At 41.0% G+C, this 20734-nt stretch overlaps 2 protein-coding genes across 3 annotated transcripts; both read right to left on the bottom strand.

The window, feature by feature from the left end:
* Positions 1 to 536: 536 nt before the first annotated feature.
* On the bottom strand, positions 537 to 15032 carry eftud2 (elongation factor Tu GTP binding domain containing 2). Its single transcript, XM_086289848.1, has 28 exons — positions 14878 to 15032; positions 14100 to 14215; positions 13840 to 14002; positions 13171 to 13249; positions 12943 to 13018; positions 12660 to 12725; positions 12525 to 12560; positions 12275 to 12365; positions 12065 to 12147; positions 11778 to 11944; positions 11308 to 11432; positions 10620 to 10683; positions 10439 to 10529; positions 10156 to 10291; positions 9776 to 9903; positions 9338 to 9531; positions 9143 to 9254; positions 8906 to 9046; positions 8600 to 8701; positions 8182 to 8264; positions 7809 to 7895; positions 5468 to 5594; positions 4153 to 4240; positions 3849 to 3967; positions 3437 to 3531; positions 3167 to 3320; positions 1019 to 1126; positions 537 to 916 (listed from the first exon to the last, which is right to left on the bottom strand). The coding sequence occupies exons 2-28, from the start codon at positions 14202 to 14204 to the stop codon at positions 821 to 823; spliced, it is 2916 nt and encodes a 971-aa protein (XP_086145974.1). The 5' UTR covers positions 14205 to 14215; positions 14878 to 15032; the 3' UTR covers positions 537 to 820.
* An 860-nt stretch (positions 15033 to 15892) lies between these two features.
* Positions 15893 to 20219, bottom strand: phospho1 (phosphoethanolamine/phosphocholine phosphatase 1). Of its 2 annotated transcripts, none has more exons than XM_086289845.1 (3): positions 18364 to 20219; positions 17937 to 18010; positions 15893 to 17615 (listed from the first exon to the last, which is right to left on the bottom strand). In XM_086289845.1, the coding sequence occupies exon 3, from the start codon at positions 17500 to 17502 to the stop codon at positions 16648 to 16650; it is 855 nt and encodes a 284-aa protein (XP_086145971.1). In that variant the 5' UTR covers positions 17503 to 17615; positions 17937 to 18010; positions 18364 to 20219; the 3' UTR covers positions 15893 to 16647. The 2 variants fall into 2 exon arrangements, with proteins under 2 accessions (XP_086145971.1, XP_086145972.1); XM_086289846.1 differs by having other exon boundaries at positions 15893 to 17453.
* Between the last annotated feature and the right edge of the window lie 515 nt (positions 20220 to 20734).

Genomic DNA, 20734 nt, shown 5'->3' with positions numbered 1-20734 from the left:
TCACTGTAAATGTACTGCTGATTAGCCTGACACAAATTTGGATAACCCTACCCCTTCGTCTAATTACCTGAAATTACCTGAGCAACTCCACATTCTCTACACACCATTGAAACTACATCCATAGGAAGAAGTCATTTGTTGGGTTGTGTCACTTCCAGGCCTTTTAAGTTTACAGCACACACTCAAGATGAAGGAAGACCAAACATTTAATCCAATGACATCTGTCTCCTTTGATATGCTCCATCATTCCTTTGTTCCCCCTTTTATTTGGTCATGTGACCCTAACCTTTGCTTCCTTCCTGGCTGCCTCAAATCATCCCACAACCTATCAGTCACTGCCCACACTGAGTTCCAGACAGACACGCACCGCTCACTCAAGCCATCAGCAAAAAGTCCAACTAAGCAACATTTTCACCCACAGACACAAACACTGAAGATTCCCATCCAGGTGTTTCAAATCCAATACACCCATACGTTGACTTTGAAATGTAAAATTAAGTTAAAAGATTGCAGCACTAGAAAGAACCAGACATCTCAACCTTTGGCTTACAAACTTTTATTTAGACATACGCTAGATCGAACACCATATGTCTCTTTTTCCTCTACAAAAACAATGACAGTTTGTACATATAAAAAATAAAAATACAAGAGATTGATGAAGCAACAAACTTCTGCGATGTTTGACAACTACAGCTGCTCTGCAATGGGTAAGGTGTAGCAACATTATACCCCATAACTTCTAAAACAAGCAGGATTTGCTGTTCATTGAGCAGCAGAGGTCTTGGTGGTGTTGCTGGAGTTTGCAGTGAATGCTGTGATCTCACATGGGATAGTTGAGCACCACGTCTTGTTTGGCCAGCTCCAACAACATAGGGTCGTCGAAGAACTTGCTGATGCTCACATCCTCGCTCAGGCCCTTCGGAGAACCCAAAAAATAATTAGATAGCATAAAGAAAATAAGACAATTTACAAGCACATTTTATAGAAGTATTGATGAACAAGTGGTCAAAAGGCTCACTTTGCGTCTTCGGGTCTTGATCATGAACTCTCTGGCTAGATGGGGGGCAGGCTGAGGCTCGAGGGGCCTGATCACAATGCTCTTATCTAAAGGGTCACCGGGCACAATCTGAAAGACAAACACGATCGTCATGGTGAAAAATAAAGAGAGAAAGAGCAAATGGCAGCTGTGACTGGTCAACATGGCAATTCTTCCCCTTTTTACTCAACTGTGCACAATCTGTGAAATAATCTGACAACGCGAAGCACATCAAACTCAGAGCATTAACAAGCTGAGTGGGCATTTCATTAAATATCTGATTCAGTTGCAAGTCTGTCCCTTTGTTACTGAGTCAGGGATGCGTCCATCAACATGATGGAAAGCGCAACGTGAAAGTGCTGTCACTCTTTTCGTCTGTGACCGACATGGCATCAGCGTCTTGTTAACAAGTTGAGTCAGAAGAAATTAGTTTGAAGGTTTTTAAACAATTTATTAAATCCACTAACTCATTGGATAACCTTTGAAAGTTTTTAGTGAGATGTGATACAGTTCTTAAATCCAGGAAGAAGAGGAAAGCTTGAATCTGAAGTAAGTAGTGTGAGGCAAGTAACTAAGACTTTCTCAGCCTCGAGGAGAGATTAAAAGTAGAGGAAAAGGGGAAAAATATCATCAATAGCATGGCTGAAGCCTAATCAACAGATGGATGGGAGCCTCGAACAAGAATAAGTCAGCAGCGCACTGATAGCATGCCAATACTGGCACTACATGATCAAACTAATGAGGGAGGCACAATATAGCCTCTTGAGTTAAATGTGGCAAACAGCATAGCTCACTGTGCTATATTCTTATTATCTGGGACAGCTGAATCTATATGTGCTGGCAGGACTAGTCAGCAGTGAACATTCATACTGTTGATTGTATCGGTTACAGAAAGAGAGGCTGCCTTTTGAAGAGTCATTAAAGGATAGGTGGTCATGGTGATTGGTACTTCATCTTGGAAGTCTGCTGGGGGGGACTTCCCTTGTTTTTTGAGGGAGGGTTTCTCCAAACACTCTACAACTGAGCTAGGTGGAAATAATTCATCACACTGGTTCACATAATTGCAAAATATCAAAATATTTCTGCTGCAGTTTTAAAAATGAAAATAAAATTAGGAATTTTCCCAGGGGAAATCTGAGTTGGTAACTGCCCTAAAACATGAAGGGTAATTTATATTCTCAGGGAAAAAAACTACACACAATACTTTGGAACCTAACAAGTTGACTGAAATAAGTTACGAGGGAGGAAAAAAAACCCTGTGTGCATTTGTCATCAGTGGGTTTCATTTATTTTTCATGTCCCAAAGGATCAGTGTACCTATAATACATCTTTTTACAGTATTTCAACAAGCTTATGAATAAATAATTCATGCCTAGCTTCTTGTCACACTTTCATTTTCACCTCAAGAGGATAAAACAAAACTTAGGAGTATAAAAATACTTAATATTTCCATCCAGGATAATCCTTTTTTCTTTCAGATTAATTTCAGAGCAGCAAAGTATTAATCTACACTAAGTAGAGTTAATTTTCCCTGACACAGCTCTGCAGAGTGCAGACACAAACACATGTCAGACATGTGCAGAAAGATACCCGGACAGCCACGTTATACTTAAAACGTAATGACTCAACACTCCCCTCTACTCCACATCAAAAGCGTTTTAACCAGAGTGGCAGACATGTGCACGACGTGGGTCACTCTGCTGCACAAGCTGCCATAATTTTATGTGGTGTCAGAGTTTGTCCGTGCAAGTAAGTGCATGGGTTTCAGCAGACGAACCAAAAATCACGCTGTCGTTTAGTGAATATTCACTATGAAATTCACAAATTAACCGTATCTTTGGGGTGGTTTTTTTTTGTCTCTTTTGATAAAATCTTATTCCGCTCCTCAGGTGCAAGCAGGTGAGGGTTGGCCATTATTTCATTCTCAATGAATCTAAGCTTTTTCTTTACTTGTATTAAAGTACAGCGCATACCAAACTCCATGTGTAAGTCTGACACCTCTAGACGTCTCCAAAGCTCCTTGAATGTCTGCGTTTTCTTAGCATTTCCACCTGGATTTTCACTGATGTTGTTACTGACTTTACTGAACAAACATGAGCTGGAAAGCAAGTTAATGTCTTTAAATCTTACCTGCCAGTGGTGGAACACAGACAGAGCAAAGGCCTGACCCTGTGTGTGCGTGCGAAGGTCTGTCTCAAAGCCGAACGAGTCGATGGCTGGGATGAAAGCCTTAATTGTGTAGAGCGGAGAGCCTGGAATTGGTGCATCCTGGGTGACGTGACCCCTGATTAATGACAAACACGACACCAATAATTAAAAAGCAGAAGGAATTTGTATTTACTAATATTTGCACTGCTTTGCACTAAACCCTACATCGATATATAATGAAAACAGACAAACCTCCTTCGAGCCAGCACTGTGTAAACTGCAGACACACAATCAGCTGGAGCCTGAACCTCTACAAAGTAATATGGCTCCATCAACCTCGGAGTGGCCTGAGACATAAGGGACAGTATACATTAAAGCAAGGACAAAAGCCTGGAGAAAAAAAAATTAAAAATACGGCAATGGCATGTACAGCTGACTGACAGATTTATGAAAACAGCAGCATACAAGCCAAAGAAGATGAGGAAAGAAGCCAACATCATGAAAGAGAAATATTATCACACTGCAATTAAAAAGACCGCACATCAGCAAAGATCCATACTCTAATCAAGGTAATGGAACATTAAAGAAAGTGCAGGTGAAAGGAAAAACTGGAGAAGCTAATGGCAGATGAGAAGAATGGGGATCGGGGGAAGAATGAGCTCACCATGAGGAAAGCAGAGTACACCACTCTCCTTGCTGTTGGGATGACCTGACCTCCTCCTCTGTGGAGAGGCTCCTGAGCTATGACCGCGTCCAGGATCTTGAACTTGACATTTCTGATGGCTGAAGGCAGCAAAACACACGATTATGGTTAAATAACACTGATGAGGAAAGGCACATTTTGACAGAGTACAGTTTCTACAAGGTTAGGAGGAAATTCCAGCACCAGATGCAATCCAAACAAAACAAAGATTTTCTCCATAGAAGCAGCGTGTTTCAGTGGTGCGGGGATCAAAGAGAGAACTTACGTTCGTCACACAGAGGTCCTTCCCTGGTGCCCCACTGGAAGCCTTGCACAATACTGTCTTTGACTGAACCAAGCAGTGCTTTGTCCACCTGTAGGTGAAACACAAGTTGATGGAGGATTGGCTAAAACCTTGACAGTTCAATATCCTTGTATGATTTGACGGGTAGAAACTAAGCACAGCTAGCCAAGAGTGGATGTTCTAAACTTTTGTTTCTTTGAAATGTATTTTTTGGATCTTATAGAATAAAAATTAAAATGAATCATCGATAACTAAACTACTGTCACAAATTTCATATAATGGCATAGTTTAAGGCAGGGATCTCAAACTCCCGTCCTCGAGGGCCAGTGTCCTGAAAGTTTTCCATGTGTCCCTGTTGCAACACACCTGAATAAATTAGTAGGTCATTCAGAGAGAACAAAACTTGACTGCATGCTTAAGTGGCAACCCCAAACCCTACTCAAGTCAATTTAAGTAAATGTAAGTGTTTGGAAAAATGTACTTCCAAAAGTTCTTTTATTGCACCGTGTTCATTCACTCATGAGCTGCTGTAACATGAATCAAATGGCTGAATTGCCACCTCAGCATGCAGTCAAGTTCTATAGAGTCTTGCTAATAACCTGCTAACTGTATTCAGGTGAGTTGCAACAGGGACACATGGAAAAGTTTTCAGGACAGCGGCTCTCGAGAACTGGAGTTTGAGACCCCTGGTTTAAGAGCACTGCCAACAAGTTCTGATTGGTTCAGTTTGTCGGTCTCTAAGCTACTCAAAAAACTGTGCTCATTTGCATGATTTTTTTTTTAAACCAGATGTGGACCTTGGACCAGTTTAGAAGTGATTGAAATTCCCGATTGGAATCGAGCAAAAACGAGACCATATGTCTCATATACACAAATGTTAATTTGAAAAGTGAAGAAATAGTGTCATCACCTTGAAGTATCACAAACTAATTCAGATCCAGATGTTCATATGAATATGGGGGATTTTGAGATTTGGTGCAAGTATGCTCCTCTGGGTTTCTATTGTTAATGCATGAATTTCGGCAAGACTGAAAAAAGTCAAACTGCCAAATACTCACAGGGTTTCAGCTTTTCAAATGACAAATTCTTTTGCATAAAAACAATTTGAATTTTGTGCTTTTAAAAGCCCCATTTTCTGTTATGTTTTTGGATGCTTTTTTAAACTGTCAAAGAGTTTTATTTTGTTTTGAAGAGTCTGTGCTCAAGTAGGAAAAAGCGTCTAGCATTAAATCTTTGCATAGACAAACAGGCGCACACACTGTTGTGACTGAGCTGCATGGCTGAATTAAAACCTCACCTCAGAAGGCAGTGTGTCGTCTACAAGAATGTTTGGTCCTGTAGTGTCTGGTCCGAAGGCCCAAATAGATCTGGCAGCCAGCAAATCCCAGTCGTACTTGGTCTGGAAAAACTCTCCCAGCTTCTTCCTGTCATGAGAAAAGAACAGAGCCCAGTTGAAAAGAGGGCTGCACCACTGTGCAACTGTGTAACATTAAAGATATTGGCTCGCTGGGGGGTAAAGGGGTTAATGGAAGAGGAAGAGTATCCCATGCTGGCTCTGCTGGGTACCAATGAGCTCAGACATGTACTGACTGGAAGCCTCTCTCGAGCACCATACACACTCATGCATGTAATCATGTCAGAGAGAGGAAGAAATTCATCCATGCTTTTAGTGAATGATTCAATTACTGTAAGTGACTTGATCAATATAGCATGGAGGATTTAAAAAAAAAAAAGAAGACATACATTCATACTGCACAGACGTTTGTTCTTCATATTGCCTTAATGTTAAAATACAGAAAGTTGTTTATATACACTTTAAATAGATATATTGGTGACAGTAGCTGCTTTTGTATTTCACATTTCCTTCACCCAATAGTCTTGAATACCAGTAATACATTTTAAAGAAAAAGAAACATAAGAGGCAATTAAGATGTGACTAAAATATAGACTTTCATTGACCATTGAGGTTTTTTTTGTTAATACAGTGTCCCTTCATTTGTGCAAGCGCTAGAAAAATCGACAAACCAATAGAACCAACTGTAAAATGTTTGTCCAAATTTTAAATGCATGGATTATTTTTAATACCTTAATGTAAAATACCAGCATTGATTGTATAAAGTCTGGCACAAAAAAATAGTTCTCTCTCTTGAGATGCTTTTCCTGGCCTTGTGCTTTTAGTTTTGGCTTCAGTAATCTAAATAAATAGATATATAGATCTAAATATAAAAATGGGACAGCGGAATGCTGGAGAAGATGTGGATCAGATGAGGCACATCATTACTATATCTTTTGGGACTGCCCTAACTTAAAAAATTACTGGCTGGGAATTCATAAAACTCTGTGTGAGGTTTTTAAGATAAATTTGTAAATTTGTACTTGGGCTTGGTTGCTGGCTCGGTCCGGGGAGGGGACACAAAGCTCTTACAAGCACTATTAGTGGCCAGCAAAAAACCAATAACCAGAAAGTGGTTAAATCCAACTCCGCTAACACTTGAGGATTGGTTTAATGTGTTTTTTGAAATATTTGAAATGGAAAAATTGACATTCTTTTTAAAAATTCGAAAAGACAAATTCTACAAAATATGGAATAAATGGATTAGCTTTGTGTCCCCCATCCGCCCTGAATTTAGGTAAAACCAGCCCTGAATTGGTGTATCTCCCATGTATCGTACAATGTCAGGTTGACCCTCAACTTCATAATATGTACTGTCAAGCCACCGAGTTCATTTCTTCGCTATCTGAATGTAAAACAAAAGGACTAAGAAAAAGTCTTCTTCTTTTTTTTCCTCTCTCTTTGTTTTTGGGGGAGGGGGGGGACTAAATAATAGCAATGCACCTTATTGTAACAAGTCCTTTTTTTTCCTTCAATAAAAATATATATACAAAAAAAAAACCAAAATCATACTCGGCCGTATTGAGGTCAGGTGACCGAGTTAGCCATCTAAGAACACGTGCATGTCTTTTACCTTAAAAAGCTGCTCCAATGCGTTTTTCTGCATCTTTTCTTGTAATGTTCAAATTAGTTTTGCAGTATTTAACTGAATGTGAGCAGAAACTATAGTTCTATAACTTAAAAACATCTTGCTACTTCTTGCTGCAGTCACAAAATCAGTAGCAATCGGTGACCCAGTGCCTCTGGATGCCATGCATTCCGCTAACATAACACTGCCTTCACTGCGTTTGATAGATAATGTGGTATTGTTTGGATCATGAACCCTTTCTTTCCTTCCTTTTTCATTCTATGTGCCCACCATTCTGGCATGAGTTCATTTTACTTTCATTTACAAATAAAAAAAACCCCAAACCATTAATCAACTGGGCATTTCTTTCCTTTTTAGGTCTTTTCTGGAAAATCTAAATTTGATCTGTTTCTGTTTCTTGAGTGTTGCCAGCAGTTTCCATGTTGTAAACTATTTAGATTTGTGAAGCGCCGCTTGACTGTAGACTTTTACAATAAGATAAATGAAAATAAAATATTGGTCAGGATGGCGCTGAAGTATTAAGTATTTTATAACCCTGGTATCATATTAGAAGGAAAAGGAAGAAATTAACACGTCTAAAATAAAAAAGTAAATTACATAATTTTAGTTCATTCTATCTTCTATACGTGTGAGGATAAGAGTAATGTCTTCACCTACCTGTTCCAAGATATCTGCACTACTTCATTCTCGATGTCCTCGGCCAGCCCCTTCTCCAAGGGCTCGGCAATCATGGTGATCTTATTCCTGTCAATCATATCATACATCTATCAATCACTAATTATGGGTTGGAGAGACACTCAGCTCAAGGGAAAGACTGACTGAAACACTCTGAACAGTGCACATATTTAACTTCTCAACATCAAACACTACAAACTGCAAAACAGCATGCATTAGATTTGAAACTTTAAAACTTAAAAAGAAAATTATTTTAGAGCCGGGTGCTCTAAATTATATTAATAATCTATCCCAGACTGCCCTCATGCTGTTGTTTGTTTGGATAAGATCTAAAAATATTACCCTCGACACGTACTTTTTATTAGGCGTCTCAGCAAAGCACTTCAGGGACGATGTCTCCACAACCGTTTCACAGAAAGTCACAACAGGGTCGGCAACCTGAGGGGGACGAGGAGCGAAATTACAAATAGAAAGCAATGTTTCATTTTTCTACCAAAAAAGTAAATAAAAACCACAAAATAAAAAACTTCTTCAAAAACATCAAAGCACATCTGGGTTGGCAGCGGAGTGGATAACACACCGTTTCCTCCCCTTTAACAGACTAACATTCCAGCTACAGCCTAATAACTTTCAGGGAAATTGCAGCAAAAACTAAATCTCATCATTTAAATTTTCTTACTAATTCTCGTGGTCCCTAAAGTTGTCATTACGAGACGTGAAATAAATGCCACAAGTTGTACATCATTAGTAAAGCAATGCGGAGGAAAAATTACTTTAATGTCGATTTCAGAGTACATCTTCCTCAAGTCGTGCATGACGCAGTCCAAGTAAAGCTCTCCTGTCCCCAGGATGACATGCTCTCCAGACTCCTCCACCTGAAAGACAAACACACCAGTCAATTCATTTAACTGTTGTTTAGATTACAGTCTGGAGCAGTGACACTTCCAATGTTTGTCCTTTCAAAGGTAAAACTACACTGAAATCTTTTAAAACATACTGACTTTAAAATAACAGGCTCAGGCTGTTATTTAAAAAAAAAAGAAAAGAAGAAAACTATTGAAATATGTGTGATGTCATACCTTTGTGGTGAGAGAAGGATAGCTCTTGTTAACCTTCCTCAGTCCGTCGAGCATTTTGGGCAGCTCTGATGGATTCACTGGCTCCACTGCGATCTTGATGACTGATGCTGTGTTGAACTTCAACGGCCTAAAAATCTGAGCCTAAAAGGCAGAGTTAAAAAAAAACATGAGAATCTGGATTTGACTCTTTTTTTATTTTTCTAAGACGTTGGGCATATTTTTCTGCCGATCTCCCACCTCTTCGTTCCCTCTGGGCTCTGTGATTGTGGCGGTCTTGACGATCGGCTGGTCACAGCCCTCAATGAGAACCCAGTTGCCGGCGGGCACTCGATTCACTTCAATCTGATACCTAAAATAGTGGGATGAACTGAAATTTTAATAACCAATCCCTGATTTGTGACAAAACAAAGAATTCAAGCTTTAAAAGTATACCTGGCCACAGAAATCCAGAGACGCCCCACAGTGCAGACCTGAGAGTCCTCCTCATCTTCAAGTGTGTAGTTCTCTCCCAAGACCTTGACGGGCTGACCTGCCTGAATGGTCCCACTCAGCACCCGACCGAAAGCATGGAACTGAACGCCATCCTCTGTACTGTACATCTTAGTGGTGTGGCACATCAGAGGACCCTGAGGACGACAGACATGAGAACATAAGAGGAATGATGAAGAAGTGGAAAGTTTCAACCACTGGAACATAACTTTTAGTAAAGGTATCAATTAACAATTTGTGTTTTTCAAGCAATTCAAGGAGCCCTTTGACTTTTTTTGCATCAGACCTGAAAGAATTCCACTGGAAGGAGACTGCCACCTTTAGTAATTAACTGCTGCATCTTCTCAGCACACAACAAACCTGACCTTCCATTAAACTTACATCAGGATCACACTCTGCCATGACTTCCCCCAAGTCTGAGTCAAGACCTCCGGTGTAGGTGTGCTCGATCTTGTTCCTAGCACCCTCTTGTGGTGAAGGAATGTGTTGCACGCACATGTCTACAAAGCCTGCAAGAAAAGCGCCAAGATTTCAATATTTGATGTACTGGAGATATGAGACTCAGATTTTCTAAAGAATGACCATTAATCTACAGATTACAGCTACAAAATACAGACAAGCTAATAGTCTATAGTATTATTACTACTTTATTGATTACGCAGCCAAGCATACAAGCCTGTATAGTATTTTAAGTTGAAAAAAGAAAGAAATAATAATATATATATATATAAACAAAACAAAATAAATAAATCGGGCAATACCAGTGAACTCTCCAAAGAAGCGATTACAGACGAGCCTCAGCAAGGGTCTAATGTTCAGCTTCAGCTCCTCCTTAGTCAGATGGATACCAAGCTCATCCAAAACTCGAGGGAGAGACGTGTCCACATCCCCAACCACCTAGGCACAAAGAGGATTTAGGTAAGGATTACACACAGAGCTTTGCGAGTTCATCCCACCCTTCCTGCAGCCAGAATGTACCGAGCTACCTGGTTGTGCATATGTTAAAAAAATAAATAAATAAATAAGACGTTAAATGCATCGAACCTGTGAGAGGATCTTGTAGAGAGGCTCCAGAACAAATTCCACAAAGCTGCGCTGGGAGTTACTACTGGGAGCTTTTTTCGTGAACTTGCGACTGAATTAGGAAGAGGAGAAAACTGCTGTAGTAGTAATAATAGTAATGGTGTATTAAGAGCGTAGCTGCGTATCCACATTAGCTACTCACGTTTTGGGGTTGAAATAAATATCTCCCCAGAGCCTCTTGGCAAACTCATTATAGTTGATGTCACCTACAAACAGAGAGAGAAAGGGTAAGAGGATACTGTGCAGTGTATGAAATAAAGTCATGGCTTTTTGTAGGGCTGGTGACATGAAAGTCGAAGCTTTGAAGCCCCCAGACTGAACTAAGATTCTTCAGTTCTGACATTTGTTTTTCAGGCTTCCTGAACCATTTTAAAAATCAAAATCACGTGTGTTAAGATTATTTTTCAAGACAGAAAAATATCAAAACGATATATTATACATCAGCTTTCAGTAAAAGCCATAAGCACTTGTTAGATTTACAACCTAAAAGCCCCCTAACTTCAGAGTATTTTGTAATCTTATGGTTTTAGCTTATCGAATGTACTTTAGAAACCAGAAATTATTTAATCCATCAACTATGCTATGTAAACAAAAAAGGTTCATTTAACAAAACATAAACAACACATAAAAACTGAAATAGATAAACTGTATAAGGATGCCATGTTTCTTATGCATTTACATGTTTTAAATGAATTAAATTGGGTCAAAATAGCAGAAATACACATGGTTCTATATTCAGACAAAGCTTTATGGTTAAAAACAGCAATATATTAATACTGCTGTAGTGAAGCACTGATTTCACTACTTTATAAGCCCAAAAGTCATCTCACCATAGGTATCTGAGTAGATCTTTGCAAAGGACCCCAGGGTGAAACAGATGCTGTACTGAGAGCTGGCAAAGCAGACATTTCCAAGGAGAGGAGACACCACCAAGTTCTCATCTGTAGAATATGTGCTGAGAGGGAAGAGAAATAGCCAATCAGCAACCAGTGTCACTGGGTGGTCAGTTCCAGATTAATGTGGCTTTCCTTTAAAAGAAATTCTTGCTGCGACCATGTTTACCGCCTGACAAAATAAAGAATCCTGCTATTGTCAGCAGTGCAGTGCTAGCAAGCTTCACACTACCTCATACCACCAAGATATCATATTAGAAAATATTTAAACGTAGTAACTTAACATACACCAAGACAATAATATTTATTATTAACAAATATTTTTATGGTAATTTCCTTTGGGGGGGAAAAAAAAAAAATCACATAAAACACTTCAGACACTGTTAGCGAGGGGTTCCCAGTATTACCTCAGCAAACCATTGACCTCATCTACAATGTGGCGAAGTTTATAATAAGCATCTGTGGGCGGCAGTTTGAGCTCCAGAATGAGACGATCAACCTTGTTGATGCAGATGGTGATCGCCATTCGCTCCTGAACTGCATGCTTGATGAGACGCTCTGTGTTCAGCATCACCTGGGCAGAGATACACAAATATCTGTGAGATCTATGGGCAGCTGAAGAACACACGTATAATGACATAAAAAGATATAGATGGTGTTGGTTTGGGAGAACCGCAAATAGGAGTTGACTCACTCCTTCTGCTGCATCTATGAAGAGGACAACGCCATCTGAGAGGCGGATGCTAGATGTGACCTCGTCAGAGAAATTCACGTGGCCTATGGGAGGACAAGCACAAAAGTAGACTTGTTAGTTTTTATGTTTTTTGTCAGCAACTTTTAGCTCATTCTATAAAACCTCAAAATATGCATCTAACAACTAAAGGATCCAGTGTGAATACAATACCTGGTGTATCCATTATATTGAAAAGGTAGGATTTTCCTCTGGAGTCAGGCAGGACCATTGTGACAGGGGTACTTTTGATGCCAACCCCTCTCTATAAAAACATGGATCAGGCAAAAGCAAGGAAAACATCAATACAGTCTTCTAAAGAAGATATTCAGGCTAAATAGACTCTGGATACTTATAAATATTGATAGAATTATTTAGTAATGAATGCTATGTAGCATTACAGCAGTTAAACCAAGCCACTCACCTCTTGTTCGGTAAAGAGGATGTCTGTGTACCGGAGCTGAAAAAGTAAAACAGATCATGTTGGTCTCAGCTGTCATATACAGAATTTATGTATAACAGACTGCAAACATTTTGAATTATTGTACACAACACTCACATCCACATCATCTCTCTTCCTGATTTCTGGGTGTGTCTGCTCAATCAGGCAATCCACAAAACAGGTCTGAATGGAATAAACACATTCATTAGATTCCCGTGAGCCACAGATGGCTCTAAAGTGCAGCCATGTTATTAGCATATGCTCCAAAATGTTCCAAATCTGTTCAATTTTTCATCTTAGGAACACATGTTCGCTTGGCTACATGCTGGAGGAGGACCACGACTGGAAGAGCATATTTAAAGAAGCCTGAGCCCGGAGCAGGAATAAGGCAGACTCTAACCTTGCCGTGGTGAAGGTGACCGCAGAGGGTGACGTTACGAATCAGCTCTGGCCCGTCCATCAGATCTGCGAGAAATCTGGCGAGGGAGAAGAGGGTTAATGCTGCTTGCTAAAGACACACTGTAAATGCATGTAGATGGACTAATGTGTAAAGAATATTACACGAGATCAGTCTGTGAAACGCTGAATTGCATTTTCAGATGCAACGAAACACTTGAAAATTTCTTACTCCATATCGTAAACTGTGGCAGGCAACTCCTGTTCCATCAGGGTGAACTGCTTGTTCTTCACAGGCTTGATGATCGGCTCTGGAAGGAGTAAAAAGACAATATTGTGTACAGGATTATGAAAAGAAGCATTTTTAAGACTGCACTCCTTGACTATGTTTACAGTACAGAAAAATCCAGTCTACTGTTAAAATGTATCTGAAAATACAGAGAGGGAATCTGTGGGTTTTCAAAACATTTACATTTTCCTTTAATTTTGCCCAGTGTACTATTGCGCCTGTTTTCATCCATCTATGTTCTTCCACTTATGCTGCTTCCTAACAAACCCAAATTCACTGTTAAGTTCAGCTCGACCAAGATGACAAGACCTTCGGGGTTTCTCGTTAGTGACTACACATGTAAGCATGATTGGTCCTCATAAAGTTAAAGCCATGAGCATCTGTTACTTGACAGAAGTCTAAGCATTTTCCTATCATTTTTTTTTATTTTTGACTAAATTAAAGCCCATTTTTAAAATAATGCCGACTTTACATTTATAATAATGTTAGTCATGGTGCTGGTAATTTTCTGTTGAGAGAAGGCAAAAACCTCTTTTCTGTATGTAGAAACCTTGGATTTTGGTCAACAAGGTTTTTTTTTTTCCATCTTTAGATCAATTTAAGCAGCCCTACCTGTAAGTGGTTGTGTATCTTCCTCCTGTACAATAGTTTCCACTTCAGGCCCATAGACCTCCTCTGCTGTAGGATAGTACTTCTTGTCCTCATGCAGGACCACCTCCATGCCAGGGACATCATCATCAGCATCCGCTGGCTCATCCTCGTCATCTTCATCACCCTGCAAATTGTAAATACCACAAACTCATGTATACACTGCAAACACGAACTTCGGTACTACCTGGTAATTACTGCTGGTTCTTGAGTGTTAAGCATACCTCGTCGACGTCTCTGTCCTCTGCATCCAGGTCATCATCATCGTCGTCAGAGTCCAGCTCTGGACCGATGTAGTTCCCAAACTCGTCATACAAATCAGCCTCCATATCGCAGAGAACTAAATGAGGGGTTGATATATCAATGAGCAAGTGAATCTGGTGGCAAAGTTAATTTAATAAATACGATCCACTGTAGCATACAAAACGCATAACGTTTCAGCAGAAATATATATATATATATATATGAGAGGGGGAAAAGACGAGATATTTAAAATGTATAACGTATCTTATTGCTGTTTAAAGTTAGCCAAAACGCAACGTGTCACTGAGTCATCAATAACACATCATTAACTTCTTCACTTTAATGCTTCACTGGAAAATGAAATGTACTTTTAATATAAGTTAGCTTTAGCTTGTTTTCTGTCTGCCAGTGGCGGTTAACATTCATGAGAAAGTATATGTCACTGTAAGTCACCGCTAAAGCGAATGCTAACGCTAACCGCTGCATAGCATGCAGGGTCGCAGTTCAGGTACTTTTATCAAGTTCACTCGAGTTTTCGGTCCACAGATAATCAGCACAGAAAATGCATCTTGACTAAGACGTTTCCGTTTGACATAAGCAGCTCTTCTATTACTGCACTAGCGATCCTAAGACGACCGTGCTAGCCGGCTAACAAGCACAGAAATGAATGGCTTGAAAGCGACGTTTGAGTTACGTTGTTGTTGTTCAGAGATTTTAGTTAAAGATAACTCAGTGCTGCATGCTGCTAAATACACGTACCTGTATCCTGTGGGAATAACTTAATTATCGATTTCGAGCAAACCGAGAGTTGTGTTTATAAGCAGAGGAGAAAATATTATTCAAAGAGCGCCATGCGCACCAGACGCTTCCGGTTTTCTTCTTCGGCTGTTTAATATGAAGGCGGTTAACAATGAATGTCAAAGCTCACTACTTCCCCCATTTGGGCTACAAAGCCACTACTGCACACGTTTTCAAAACGAAGGGTTCATTGCTAAATCGCTTCACCATCCACAAATGACACTTGCTGCAAAATAAAACGTGTGTACTCACAGAGCATTTATGTAATGATTTGTTTTTATTTTTTTATATCTTCACTGACGTCCGTGTGCAATTGTTGCCCTCAGGTGATCCTCATATGCAAATACAACTTCCTCTATTTTTAGAGTTATTTTGATAACTGCTTTTAGAATATATTAGCCGAAAGACTCGGAAAATGTAAACGTTACCGTGTTGTAGACATAAATCTTAATCGGTGACCTGAATGAAGACCTTCACAACATCGCGTATGCAGTTACACCCTTTAGCCACAAGAGGACACTAGACAGCAATGAATATGCTCGTGAGGAGATAAAGGAGATGAAAGTAAAGACATTTTGTAATATTTTTATACACTAAAAGTCAGGCATGCCTTCTAATAAAGGATGAAAATACTTTTTTTAAACAAATATCAACGTATAAGACGTCATTCTGGAAAAAAAAAATCATTGGTTTGTGTTTTAATGTAGCTTTCAGGTGTCATTTCAAGCCCGTTTTTAATTGCAGTCTCTTTCAAATGACTTTGTAATTGTTATGGCATGCAAATTGTGGGTGCGTGTGAGTTTGTGATGGGAGTTAAAGCAGTCTAAAAATTTCAGACGAGGGATATCCTAGCAGTTGTCAGCGTTGCAACAGAAAATGTGACACTATGTCCCGCCGTTATGAACGATATGGGGGGCGTTCGCTGCTGCTCGTGGATTCTGGCAATGTAATAAAAAGTGCACAGACACAGTTTCAGTCGATGGCTTTATTCCTGCTGGTGTTGATAGTTTCAGTAGGCGAAGCCTACACAATAAAGACAGACTGATAAACATAAACACACACTCTTGATACACGGTCATTCATACAGTTCTCAATTAGACAGAAGGTAGTGTCTGGGGAACGTAGAAAATACTGTTTGGTCAGTTTCAATGCCCTTTGCCATCACATGGCAGTGTAAGTCTGAATTTTATTTAATGGATTTAATGTTGCATATTCAAAAATGTGCAGTTTGTAATAAAACAGTTATAACTGCTATTCGGGAGCACTCAAGTCAGTTGGTTGATATATTTGTCATGTTATTTATAAGATTTTTATTGACTGCTGCAGTGATTCCTCACACCACTGACCCACTTTAACATTTACGATCACTCCATGTTCCACACTGAAGGATATTTAATCAGATGCTCTCAAACTTTATAGTTACACTGAAATATGCTGTAATATGCTTATATCATTACATTTGATTCCCCACTTTGGGTAACAGCTGAGGTCTTGATGTCTAATGATTAAACCGGGTTTCTATTTCAGGGCTGGGGAACAAAAACGTGAGATTCTGGACTGAGGCACGTCTTGGTTGCCAGATAGACACAATGACCCTTGCAGATGGTACAAATATCTTATTGCCGTGCACAACAATTTCTGGGAATATTTTACCTGAGAATATGACTTAAAGTGTCAGCTGGCCCCTTGATTACCCCCCCTCTGTGTTACACTCTCTAAGTGTGTGGCCCTTTAATCTGCCACCAGTTTCCGGAGCCGCTGCACCACATCCTCCGCGCTCACCCAAGGCACCGTGACAGCCTTGAACTCCCCTGGCTGGGCTTCGTGGGTCTCGGTGATCAGCCGGTGCATGGGGAAGTCCCTCCGCGGGAAGGCCACGTCGCGGGGACCGAGGGAGAGCGCGGGGCAGAAGTCATTAGCTCCGTCCCCGACGTAGAAGATTCTCTGGTACGGGCGCCCCCGCTCCTGCGTCCTGCGGGCCACGTAGTCCTTGACGATCACCTGCTTGCACATGTTGTCTGGGCACCGGGGGCAGTCGTGAGAGTGGAAGGGCCGCAGCACCAGCCGCCCGTCCTTGTTGAAGGTCGCGGGGTTCGAAAAGATCCGGTGGAACAGCTGGCGGGCCCCGACGCGCCGGAGCCAGCACTCTATGAAGTAAGTGTTGGCGTCGGACACCAGTATCACCTCAAAGTCCTTCGCGGGCCGGTTGCGGAGGAACTGGAAGAGGGTGAGCATGCCGGGTGTGGCCGGTATCTTCTCCATGACGCTGCGTATGTCGCTCTCGGTGACCCCCTGCTCCGCCAGGTAGGCCAGCACCCGCTGCATGTATTCGTTGTAGCGGCCGGGCTGATAAGTGTCCGTCAGCCACCCGGGGAGGTGCTGACCCGGGACGGCCTGCACGACCATGTCATCGCTGGTTTCATCCACGATGGTCTCGTCGAAGTCAAAGAAGATCAGGAAGCGCTTGTCAGGGGAGATGTGAGCTGGGTGGGAGGCCATGATCTCTGAGCGCCTGGGTCTCTGGGGTTCCTCCTCGCCTGGGGGATGGGGTGGGACATAACAGCAGTTGAAGATTGAATCCCCCATGATTTACTACGCCACAACTTTTAATATTGCCAAGTGGCATCAAATCTCCACCCCCGCTCTTCTGCTCTCCAGCATCCCACGCAATGGGCCGCGGTGAGGTGGAGGGTGACCTTCTGGGAAACATCAATGCAATAAAGGAGGGTGTGGGGGTTTGGGTGGAGGCAAAGAAGTCAAATATAGATTTCATAGCAATAATATAATTTCAATGAAAAGGCACGAAAAAAATCTATAAATATAATATAAAGCAGCCAACCAACAACTGTGTCAGACAAGAGGCGGCAGCAAATTATGGATTTGTGGAGGGGGTCAAGTATTGTGTAGAAGAGCGAAAAACAAGGTAAGACTCACTTATGCAGCAAGCAAAACGATAAGCTACAGATTACATATCCGGGCAGGTCAGCCCTATTCAACTTTTTCACAGGACGTGTGCTTACCTTGGATTTTCCCGGATGTCTACAGTGGATGTCCAGATCAAACCAGTTGACTTCAAACTGTAGCTGGTTTGTTCCTTTATGGGAAGAAAAATACAATGAATGCTGAATCAGTGGAAACGCAGTACGGGACAAACTTAAAAGGCAGACAAATGCCGAAAAAAAGGTCAGAGAGCTCATAAAGCACACATAAAAAAAACAAAACAACTATTAATAGGGATTTTAGACTTTTCTTTAAATAATAATAATAAAAAAGCTTACTGATTAGTAAGAAAAGCCATGGCTACTTATCAAGCTGCTAATCTAGAAGGGTTTTGTTTTACATAACAGCAGCACAAACATCATGCAGTCAAGGCGATGTGCGCTGGATTGAGGTTTAAAATACTACTACTACTACTAATAATAATAATAATAACAACAGATGAGTCACCGGCTCTGGTTCCGATCCCCGGTGTCAGTCAGCTCCGATCCGGTCTCATAGAGGAGAGGTAGAGTTCCGCCGGTCGGCCGGTGGCTCGCGCACTTTTATGTGCCACTCAAACCCACCGGAGCCGCTCTGAACGTGACCGCGCCTCCGAGTCCGCCCATTTAATAGCAGCCTATTGCGTGCGTTCACGATATAAAAAGGTGGAGGGGGGAGGGGATTGTGGGAGTAGGGGGAGGGAGAAAGGAAGAAGAAAAACCCATCGAGAGTAAATAGTCCGTTCCTTGAATATAACCATAGAAGAAATGTGCGCCAGTCTCGTAAATGTAGCCCATTAGTATTTATACATGGCTCCAAACGTGGCATAGCCACATCCACACAATGGAGCATTTACCGAAAAAAAAGAAAAGTTGTGGAGAATAAGCACTTCTGGTAGCAGTGGGAGGTCAATGGGACAAGGTCAAGCTCTCAAGTTTTCCCATTTATACGTCTTTGTGTAATTCCAATTTGGAGTGGAGAATCAGGGATAACATCTGAATAACCCCATCTCATCTGAATTTGCTAAAGTAACTCAGCCACATTCACTTAAAACAGAACAGTTTTAATGCTCTCTCATGTTCTTACAAAGAGAACAAGCACCTTCCCTCATCCAGGATGATCTGGATTTCCGGCCAATAAGTACTCTGTTGCAAAGGCGGCACAGGGAACGGGGGCAAAGTACCACATGCGAGACATTTGTGAGGATGACTGGAACGAAATCATTTCACATCTGAGAGCAGTGTTGTGTTTTCGTTTATTAACTACAGGGAAACATTAGCATCGCAGCAAGGGAGTTTGTGTTGCCTGCTTGTTTCTCCACGAGACAGCAGTCTAGATAAAACCCTGCAAGTATACTGATTAATGAACCGCACTGCAAGTTTCAGAGCGGTGCACACTTGCCTACAAAAACATGGCATGAAGCCCTCCTCTCTTTATCTGCTTGCTGACAGACGGAGGGGGGGCCTCCTCCCTCCTCAACACTGCAAGGCGTAATGACTAACAGCTGGGGAGGCCGACTATTTTGAAGCCCAAATGGGAATGGAGATGTACAGACGGTGTGTTATTATCTCCCCTGCTCATGGAGTGAGCCTTGGTACCTGACCACCCACTCACCAACAGTGAGTCACTCACACTTTTCTCTACCCATCAGCCCGCTCTGCTACCTTATAGGATTATGTGACTCATTGGTGCACCACTTAAAACCTCCTATGGTGATGGAGGATACACAGCATTTTAGGAGGTATTCTAGCAACAATAAATGCCTTAATGTGACATCAGTGGAGGTGCACGCTGTTAATGCATGAATAAACCTGGCTGAGATGCAACAAGAGATATCCAAGAAGTCGATTTTAAACACACTCTTGTAATCTATGTAAGTAGTTATATGGCCTCAAGGTGCATTTGCATATCTAAGAGGTACAATGTGGGTACTTGACTGTCAAGATCACTGCCCTCAAATACAATAAAGCCTGCTGTGACTTTAAAGTGAACAGGAAGTGCTCACAAGGAAGAGGATCTAAAACTTCTCTTGTCAAATAAATGCTCAGCAAAGCAAAGCGGTTGTTGAACCCTGAGGGTCATGTGTAGCCCGCAGCCATTGTTAGGTAACATGTTGTGCCAAGAACCCAGTGAACCTAAAAATAGTAGAGTAAGTGGCAGCAAGCTACACTTTTCAGGAAAGTAAGGTATGAAAGTTAAACAGACCTGCTGCATTTCATAACCATCTGCATCCAGCAAAGCAAAACAAACAAACTCAGATGTAATAATCATGGCTACTTGTTTTTACTTTTAAAGTTAGCAGTCAGTTAAATGTACATTATCAAAAAAGGCCCAACTTCCCCCCCCCCCCAACTTCTCCTCAATCCCCAGATAACATACAAAAAAAAAAGAAAAAAAAGACGTCAAACCAGGACATAAAGCTGCACATTTTGTACCAGATACAATAATAAAATACGCAATGCTACATTAAGTGGTTAAAAATACAAAGGGGAAAAGTATATTGATTTTTTAAAACATCTTTAAAGAATATACAATGTTATTTTTCCTTAACTACCCAAGAAATTTAGTAGAAAGTGCATTCTATATAACAAAGAAAGGAGGAGGAGAATCATTCTGCAAACCGAGAAAACAAGACATGACACAGAAAAGGGGGAAAACTCCATGAACTGATAAAAACAAAGAAGTGCGTGGAGGGGCTAGTGTAAAGTCGCCAAAGCAGGAGGAACATCCCTTTCACGTTAAAGGGAGCCCATACTGGAGAAAACAAAAAGTGTATTTCAATGATTTGATTTGAGCAGACACTGAAAGAAAATGTTCTTTATTTTGCCATGGTCCAATT

Source organism: Aulonocara sp. 'chitande type north' Nkhata Bay, linkage group LG4 (assembly GCF_057382095.1).
Source record: "Aulonocara sp. 'chitande type north' Nkhata Bay isolate Kocher_YH1m ecotype deep benthic linkage group LG4, A_spYH_male_GT1.1, whole genome shotgun sequence".
Taxonomy (NCBI): Eukaryota; Metazoa; Chordata; class Actinopteri; order Cichliformes; family Cichlidae; genus Aulonocara; species Aulonocara sp. 'chitande type north' Nkhata Bay.
The sequence above is the reverse complement of the archived record's forward strand: the minus strand, read 5'-3'. Positions and strand labels throughout refer to the sequence as shown.

Excerpts from the sequence above, each read along its gene's own strand:
- eftud2 (XM_086289848.1), bottom strand. The coding sequence starts at position 14,204 with ATGGAGGCTGATTTGTATGACGAGTTTGGGAACTACATCGGTCCAGAG. Across the intron at positions 13,250-13,839 it reads AGATACACAACCACTTACAG|AGCCGATCATCAAGCCTGTG; the intron begins GTAGGGCTGCTT and ends TACTCCTTCCAG. Across the intron at positions 1,127-3,166 it reads CTGTGTTCCACCACTGGCAG|ATTGTGCCCGGTGACCCTTT; the intron begins GTAAGATTTAAA and ends TTTGTCTTTCAG.
- phospho1 (XM_086289845.1), bottom strand. The coding sequence starts at position 17,502 with ATGGGGGATTCAATCTTCAACTGCTGTTATGTCCCACCCCATCCCCCA.